The sequence below is a fragment of the Meleagris gallopavo genome, chromosome 5 (assembly GCF_000146605.3).
Source record: "Meleagris gallopavo isolate NT-WF06-2002-E0010 breed Aviagen turkey brand Nicholas breeding stock chromosome 5, Turkey_5.1, whole genome shotgun sequence".
In the NCBI taxonomy this organism is placed as follows: Eukaryota; Metazoa; Chordata; class Aves; order Galliformes; family Phasianidae; genus Meleagris; species Meleagris gallopavo.
Genome location: NC_015015.2, coordinates 23,047,240 through 23,056,038, shown reverse-complemented (window position 1 = coordinate 23,056,038; position 8,799 = coordinate 23,047,240). Strand labels below are relative to the sequence as shown.

Genomic DNA, 8,799 nt, shown 5'->3' with positions numbered 1-8,799 from the left:
GTGGCCGAGGAGAACGTGCGCGCCGTCCTCACCCTGAACGAGGAGTACGAGACCCGCTTCCTCTGCTGCTCCGCGCAGGTGGGCTCCGCTCGGCCTCGTGGCGGACCAGGGAGCGGTGGATGGGAACGGGACGGCGGGCGGGGGGACCCCTCGCCTCGCCGCGGTCACGGCACCGCCGCGTCTCCCTGTCGGTACCTCGGTAGGCTCCGGGTGTTCTTTCTCGAGGGCGCGAACCGGAGTTCGAGCGGGTGAACGTGCCGCTTGTTGCAGGAGTGGGAGGCGCTGGGAGTAGAGCAGCTGCGCCTCGGCACCGTGGATCTGACCGGAGTCCCCACCTTGGAAAACCTGCACCAGGGCGTCGAGTTCATCCTGAAGCACCGCGAGCGCGGTAACAGCGTCTACGTGCACTGCAAGGCGGGGCGCTCCCGCAGCGCCACCGTGGTGGCGGCCTATTTGATCCGAGTAAGGAGAGCTCTCTGCTGAACGGGGTTTGTTTTCATAGACAAGTGTGCAAGCTGCTACCCTCGTTTGCTCGAGAAACACCTGAGCAAGCACTGCTGCATTCGTATTCCGTGATTTTAGAGTTTAAAATAGACACCCATTTCAAGAGAGGTATATAGCAAAGCCCCAGACTTGCGCTATTGTCTGCTTTGTAGAACCAGGCAAATGTAGGGTAAACGAACAAGTACGCTTAGATTTTCTGAGCAGCGGTCTAAGCTTTCTTTGATGATCTCATTTATCTTTGTATCCCTAGCTTGCCTGCACTTATGGCACAAGTTATTAGCACTGGCAAAGATGGCCTGATTTTACTGGAAAGAGAAACTGCTGTCGTGCCAGAGCTCTGAAACGTGTAATATGATGCTATCTGTAGTGGCTCTGGCAAAGTAGTCAGACTTCAAGAAGCTGTTTGGACCGCTGAGTCATCAATATACCAAGTTCTGAGCAGGTTTTGAGAGATTCTGAGATTCTTAATTGATTCTAGGTTCACTGAGCAGATAATCGTGTGTTTTTGTTGTTCAGACCTTTTCCTTGGTTGAGCCTTTCTACGCTTCTTGGTAAATACAACTCAGGATCAAGGGAAGCAGCACTGGCTTTCTGAGTTCTCTGCAGAGCTAACTGGGTTGGCACTGAAAACAAAATCCCACGTATGGATCCTACTGATGGTGCTGCTGAATGCTCCTTGGAAAGTCTTTCTGTAGTGATGCACTAACTCTTTAAGTACCAGGGTAATAGTAATGTTTTAATAAAACACTGCCCTTTCTTTCTGGTCTGGTGGGACTGGGATATGAAACTATACACAACATGCAGGAATTGAGTGAGATGGACAGTGAAGGTCCTAGGCAGCAACTATCCATCCCTCCTTAACTGAAGAACTCATTTCATGAAAGTGCACTGAGATTCAGGCCCTTCTGAGGAAGTTTAAGTAAACAGAAGGGATAAAGATGCCAGTTCTTTAACCAGTGCTAACATTGCCTGTAACATCCAGAGGGGGCTCCCTTAAATGGTGCAAGGATGGAATGAATTTTCACTTCCAGGGTTTCTGCCTTTTCAGCTGCATCACTGGAGCCCTCAGGAAGCAATAGAGGCTATTGCCAAGATCCGTCCCCACATCCTTATTCGGCGTAAACAAGTCCAGGTCCTGGAGAGTTTTCACAAGGATGTTACTGCTGGGACAACTGCAGAGTGTCAGTGAGAACTACCAAAATCTCAGTTTCAGCTCTTTTAAGTACTGTACTTCTTGACCCTCAATAAAGAAATTTTTACATAAATTATGGTAAAGGAGAGTTTGGGCTGTTTCATTATAACTTTTTCTCCTTATGACCACTTTTTTCTTGGAGTGCTATCATTCTCACCCACACACGAGTGCTGGGCTGAATCACAATCCATGGAAGGCTTTGTAATACTTGCAGCCAAGAAAAGAAAACTTTGTCTCAGCAGAGACTTTATTCAGATTCTTACCCAAGGAGTTACAGTGCCAACAGAGAGGGGTAGGAGGAAGTGGTCTTAATTCCATCTTTTACCAATAGTATGTTATGGTTACAGGTGGAGATTTCCTGTACAGTAAAGGAAGCCAATGCTCATAAGAACAATCTCCTTCTTTATGGTTGGTGATGACACAGCAATAAGCAAACTCCCATTTTGTTACCACTCCTCTAGAAGTGCTGAATAACGCAACCTACTTGGGGTCAGCTCTGGAATCTGTCTGCTGTAAATATTTCTGCCAGCCTCTCCTGCAGTAGCGACACAGGAACGTTTAAGTGGGGGCATCCCTGGAGGACAGACAGTGCAAATCTAACTCTGTGACTGACAATGGCAGTAACACGTAGTCTCCCAGGCAGTTAAAACTTACCGTCTGTGCCAAGGAGGATGTCCTCCATATGCTATAGGATTTGTGGATGGGTTCCAAGCTAAAAAAGCCACTTGCTGTGGTTTGGGCCTCAAACACAAGCAGCTTATCATCAAGGGGATCACAGTAATAGCATTTAGTCCATCTGAAATCTAAGATGCGTCAGTTCAGCTTTAATAGTGCTATCTAAAAGACCAGGCCTGTACTTCCTCTGTGCAGATGGGCTCTTTACTGGATGTTGTGAGCTTGTAGTAATTGGGACTGGTGCTGAGGGTAGTGAGTACCTCTGAGCTGCGCAGCAGAACACCATCACTGCCTGTCCTATTAACAGGCCTGTTCTTCCCCATTAGGCCAGGACAAACTGCAGGTTAGTGAGCAGCACTTTGATGCCACTTGTGACTGTTACAACAGAAGTGGCTGGGTTAAGTTTAAAAGTATTTGCATCACCCTTTTTATAGCGATCTCGAAAAACGTAGATGCTGCCATTGCAGCTGGCAATCTTCCAGAGGGATGGTACTGAGCTCCAGGCATCTGGCAGGCACAGCCGGGTGAAGCTATCCAGTAAGGGATTATAGCAAAGCAGCGAATCCCCCTCAGCTACAATGAACACCACATCCTTGTGTACAGCAGCATGCATGCGCCCTGCAAAAGGCAGTACATATGGCTTCACATGGCATTTCTCTGTGTTGGTATCATAGCACTGAATAAGCCGAGACGGCTTGGTGAAGAAGTCCAAGTCATTTTCCTCCCCGCCCAGCAGGTAAATGACACCATTAAGATTTACACCTGCAGCCCCAGAGACAGCCACCTCCAACTGGCTGGTCTCTGTCCAGACATTGTCTCGTACTCTGTAATATATGACAGCATTAGAGAGAGTGTCTTGCAGAGTTTTGCCCCCCAGGGAGTATATTGCATCCTTGCTTGGCACGGAGACAAGAGTGTGCTGGAGCCGGTCACGGGGCAGAGGGGCACACCATTCCCAGTCTATAGTTGCATTGTTGCATTTCCACATGCGGCGTGGAATGGAGCCACCAACAACGTATAGGTCACTACCATGCTTGCAGGCTGCTGTGATCTGGTGACACAGGCTGTTCTGGCCACTCACACTGATGGAGTCATCATCAGCACAATGCAGAGAGACAGCGAGTGAATGTGTTCGTGATGACTCCTTTCCAATCAGGTAGATGTGAACATTTTCTCCAATCACCTAAGAAACGAGGAATTTGTCAGTCTCAGTAGGACTAGGCCTGCTTACACGAACATCAGTGATGCCTAAGACTGATTTTTATCAGAATTTCGGAACCCACCTATGAGCCTGAGGCATGCACTCTGCTTGCCAAGCCACGCTACCCTAGAGCTTGCACTCATATCTGACATAGCAAAGTTATCCACAGACTTCACTGGAATCTTTGTGGCTGCAGTTGAATGGAGGGATGGTCACATCGCTGATGGAGTAACTATTACAAAGAGAATGCCAAACTAAAATTTCTCAATGGTCTTTCAAACAACTGAGCATCTGCTAAAAGGAGTTATTTGTGGAAATGCTCTAACCACCAGTGAAAGCTACCTCAGCTTAAAATTAAAAAAAAAAAAAAAAGTCAGTGGGGTTGCTATTTATAACAGTGAAAGTATTCCTCATGCAAACACAGCGAATTTCAATGGCATTTGTGATTTGTAACTTTCAATGACACCTGTGGGCAGAATATACCCTGCCTTGGGAAGTGCAGAACTACTAAACATCAGCCTGAAAAAGGTCTTTTTATACCTTCAGACTTGATCGCAGAGTCTCTGAAAAGCCTGCACGCTCCTCCTTGTTGAAGTTGATCCAGGTTTCTATGGCAGCCGTTGGATTCTGAGAACATGGAACGCCATCTGTGGTTTGGGGCAGAAAGGAATTTATGGTATCTAGACATAGGTACCGAGGAACATCTTTTCCCACAACTCCTTCACCCCCTCCCACAAAAAGCCCTACCTCCTAGAGAAAGGAAAAGAAAAAATACGGAGGTTTATACATTTTGGCAGGCATGATCAGTAATGGCAGACTGGCAACTACATGAAGTTTCCTTGTTTAAGCATCAGGAGATAGAGCTGGCAAATCTAAAGCATTTTAGATAAATTTGGAGAAGAACTTATGTCTAAGAGGAAGAGAGCAGGGAAGAGGCCCTACGTTGTCTTGTGACTATGAAAAACATTATCTTAATGAAGCATTTAAGCATAAAAATTCTCTTATTTAAAATTCTCAGCATTTGCATTTCTTGAATCACTGACTGGTCCTAGAAACTCATCAAGCAAAGGTCATTTGCAGGAATTGTTCAGACTTGAGGGTCAGCTCTGACGGCGTTCAGAGAATGTCTCTGTCATTGCTATCCTGTTAACATTTGGAAATCCCCTGTGAGCTGCTACAGCTTTCTTTAGCAGAGTGACACTTACCGTAACAGACTGCATCAGATTTCTACCAGTTTCCAGGCTTAACTAAAAGTTTGTTATGCCACAGACTACTGCATCATCACCATCAATATATTACTTAGAAAGTATCTCCTTGTAGTCTGAAAGTCAGCTAGCTGCTCTAACACTCACAATTAAGTCTGTGTTCATCAAGAGGCTTCCCTTTTAAAGGCTCCTCTCACTTTGTAATTTGCTCTCACAACAAACTCTGAATTCAGCCATGCTGAAGGCATCCTACAAATTCCAACTAACTCTTTTTCTTCCCACTGAAAGGATTGAGGAAAAGAGAGGAAGAAAAACAGGTATTTTGACTATTCAACAGTAAAAAGCATTTCTGTAAGCTATCCGTTGGATGTAGTGGTTAAATGAAAAAAACTTGGATTTTAAAACTGATCATGGGGCACAATAAAAGGTAAGCTTAACAACTTACTATCTAATGACATTTATTTTAATCCTTGCTAGTAATAACTTCTATTTAATTGTACACTGACTAAACAAAGAAGCAGCAATTGCAAAAGTTCTTCCCTATCAGCAGTGAGAGTGTATTTCAGTTCTTAATCCATTTTCATGAGCTAAGTTTAACCATAAAAACTGAGTGACATGAATCTATATATGAAAATAAATGACATGGAAAAAAATTCTTAAGCAATTATTTTACTTCAGGACCACAAACACTAAAGGTCATAGTCCTTTGAACTATGATTACTAGGTGAAATCATTATAAGGAAGGGTTAGAGGGTAACTGACCTCTATAGCTTTATTTCATAATTTTAGTATTTTGTTTTTAATGAAGTCACAACTTAGTTTAAAACTGTAGGTAGGGATAGTTACCAAAATTACCCTAGTTTTATCATCGTTTTTGAACTCTCAGTACATATTCTGAACAGGTTTCTGACTCTGAATTCCTTTAATTGCAAATTAAATATTGCAATACTGCATTGCAACATCTGTAAAGACTCAACTTTAGAGGATACTTTAAGTCTTACCAGACAGATTTGTTACTATTCCAAAGAAGCCAATCGTGGTAGGTATATTGTTATATCAGCACACAAACCATTGACACACAAAGTATATTATTTTACTTGTTTACAGAGTTATTTTCTAAATAAAGCAAGAAAGAGATAATCTCTGAGGACCCAAGCCCAGCACATTTGAATGCATGAGCTTCTTTTCTGTTCTTGCTTCCTCTAACAGTGATATGTAACTGTACAAAAGTGGAATTGTGACTGAAGCATCAAGAAAAAGCTTTAATGTACTGCCTGTACCTGTGAGGGCAGCAGAGAATCTTTAAGGACTGCTGTCGAATGAAAAAAGTTGTTAATGTGCTGACACATCCTTCCCAACACTAAGTCACTGCATCCATTACATTTACATTACAGGTAATTACTGCAATACCTAAGATGTTACAATGCCTCTGTGTCAGTCAGCTGAGTGTCTAGCCTTAATACTCTAGTAATTACATAAAATTGTTAGTAACACTAACAGAGTCTAGAAACACGGTCTGTGTGCTCAAGCCTTACAAATGTTGACTTGTTGCACTGCAATGTTAAATGACAAAGAATTAAAAAAAAAAAACATGCTCATAAGATGTTTATTTTGTAAGGCTTATTGGTTTTATTTTTAATGCAAACAAAAATAAATGATGTTGAAAGTTACTAAGTGATGTTTAAAAACCTGGAATACTTTCAATCTGTTGACTCAGAAACTGCTGAGAATTAGCAGCATTCTCTACGTCTCTTTTTTATAGCATAGATCATTCATTTCCACTGACAGTTTATGGTGAATTTTTTTTCTGATTAAATTATCCAGGCTGTTTTGCATTGCTTAGCTAAGCCTCTGAATAGACAGTGATTATGAAAGCTTGCATCTTTCCATCTGTTTTATCCCTGCTAGACTCTCAGACTCAAAGTCTCTTCCCAGATGCAGGTCATGGCTGGCCTCCAGAACTCCTTACCTGTAAGGATGTCTGTCAGTAGGCGAAGAGGTAGGTGCAGGAACTCTTCCGTGTCTTGCAGCTGAGACAAATGTGACTTTGCACAGTGTTTGGCAGCCGTGTAGAGCTCCATGTCACTGTGCTGGTCTGCCAGCCACATCACCTGCAGACAGTTCCTGACCTGCACCGTACGGGCCAGAAAACGGGAACATTCTTCAAAAAGGGCAGTCAGCTGGTACATATCTGCCACTTCATAGGTTTCCTGCAACTCCTCGGCCCTCAGCTTCACAGTCCCATGGTAAATATAGTCCACAAGGAGCTGAAAGACACTCTCACTAACGTCCTGCAGCTCTATCACCCGGTTGTGAGCCTCCTTCAGGTTAGAAGTGAACATGGAACGAAAAAAGCAGCTCTGAGCTGAGAGGACCAAACGGTGCAGCTGGAATTCTTTGCCTTCCACTGATATTGTAACGTCAGCAAAGAGCTCATCCTCCAAACATAATTTCATAATCCCCTGGGCCACGCGGCCCGAGTGCGAGCGATCAGTGAAGGTGTAGTTAACAAAGTAGTTCTCTTCAGCAGAGGAGCCTCCAGTCTCTTCTGACGAGTCCATGGTGCCACACAGATCAGACCTCCAGCAATCTATAAAATCACAATGATTATAAGGCTTTCTCCCTCCACTAACAAGATTATGCAATCCTTCAGGATACAGGGAAAACTAAGCGTGTTGGTAAGCAGCCAGCATATTTCAGAGACTGAACATAAATAGCACAGCCAGAAGCTTCTGCTGGAGTTTCAGAAACTAAAACAACTGAAACAAATTAGAAGTTGGCATGATTAAAATTGTAATATATACCAAACTTCTAGTGAGCACAGCATCCCAGGAGAATCAGAAGATTTGCATATCTTTCCACAACTCATTTCACTGACGCAAAGAAATACTTGCAAAGCCAGAGAAAGTGACACTACTGCAGCTGTGCTAGGTGGGAGAGAAAGGGGTTCGTACTGCAAAGAGCAGAGTTAATTAGCATCCAAAAACAATGGGATGAATTTTTGCAATGCACCAAGTAATGTGATTTTTGTTTTTACCAAAAAGTCTGCCAGACACAACCACTAGTCCTTCAAGCTAACTACATGAGGTAACTGATGGCCACATTGTGTGGCCACAGATTTTCAGCATGCAAAATAACTTGCTAGATGCTTTTAGACATCGTTTCCCAAGTGACAAGGAGAACTCAGTCTGCAATACTGCTGAGTAGGCAACGGAGATAACTGGCAGCGTTCTGGGTTGAAGAAGCTTCAGACCCAGCTAAGGACTGCTGTAGGAAAGAGGCTTTTCTTTAACACAGCTCCTGGCAGCATTAAGAACAAACAGAGGCCTGTTTGCATTCCCTCTGGTTCTACACCTCAGCTATCCAACTATGGTGACTGAAAGCAAAACTGAACTGATTAATACTGAACATGACTTCCAATACATGATTTCTCAAATACATGACTTCTCTCCAGGAGATTAATGATTACTTTCCCATGCCTTCAAACACGCATGTTCCTGCAGCAGTTTTGCTGGTGCAGGACAGCTCCTAATTCCTCACTCAAGCTTTGTTCACTAGAGGCCGTTCCTCCACCTCACAGCTGGACAGGTCCCCCCACCTCGAACAGTCCATCTTAAATACGACCTCTTTTTCTACGGCATTCTCGTCGGACTGAATGCACCATCCACTACGCTGTGCGAGGTCGAGGAAACGACCAGAACCCCTCAGCCCCAAGTTCCCATCTCTAGCAGGTAGAAGCCCGTCCCGCAGCGCTCCCAGTCAGGCACCCAACAGCCGCAGCCCCAAAACCCACGCCACGAGCGGCTGCGCGCAGCCCAAGCGGCTCCCGAGGGCTGGGCCGCGTCACGGGGAAGCGTCAGCAACGGCTACAGACCACGAGGAAGGACGTGGGTTTTACAGCAGACATAACGCTTCAGAAAACAAACGGGAAGGCCGATCTTTGGGAAGAGAGCGCACAGCACGGCCTCCGGGCGGTGAGCACGGCGCTGCGGCACTCCGCACCCGAGCCCCCCCACTTTCCC

The 8,799-nt window shown here is 44.7% G+C and overlaps 2 protein-coding genes across 2 annotated transcripts; one reads left to right on the top strand and one right to left on the bottom strand.

Moving 5' to 3' along the window:
- Positions 1-1,779, top strand: PTPMT1 (protein tyrosine phosphatase mitochondrial 1; the record flags this gene model as incomplete). Its single annotated transcript, XM_010711434.2, has 3 exons — positions 1-78; positions 271-462; positions 1,553-1,779. Coding segments are annotated over 3 exons (411 nt in total), but the record flags the coding sequence as incomplete, so codon positions are not given.
- A 130-nt stretch (positions 1,780-1,909) lies between these two features.
- On the bottom strand, positions 1,910-7,386 carry KBTBD4 (kelch repeat and BTB domain containing 4). The gene is made up of 3 exons (XM_010711382.2): positions 6,747-7,386; positions 4,113-4,219; positions 1,910-3,554 (listed from the first exon to the last, which is right to left on the bottom strand). The coding sequence occupies exons 1-3, from the start codon at positions 7,336-7,338 to the stop codon at positions 2,694-2,696; spliced, it is 1,560 nt and encodes a 519-aa protein (XP_010709684.1). The 5' UTR covers positions 7,339-7,386; the 3' UTR covers positions 1,910-2,693.
- Between the last annotated feature and the right edge of the window lie 1,413 nt (positions 7,387-8,799).

Bases quoted from the DNA above. Each gene is read 5' to 3' on its own strand.
- KBTBD4 (XM_010711382.2), bottom strand. From the start codon at position 7,338: ATGGACTCGTCAGAAGAGACTGGAGGCTCCTCTGCTGAAGAGAACTAC. The intron at 4,220-6,746 runs GTAAGGAGTTCT...CCCAAACCACAG, and splicing joins ACTGACAGACATCCTTACAG to ATGGCGTTCCATGTTCTCAG. The intron at 3,555-4,112 runs GTATAAAAAGAC...CTCGTTTCTTAG, and splicing joins CTCTGCGATCAAGTCTGAAG to GTGATTGGAGAAAATGTTCA.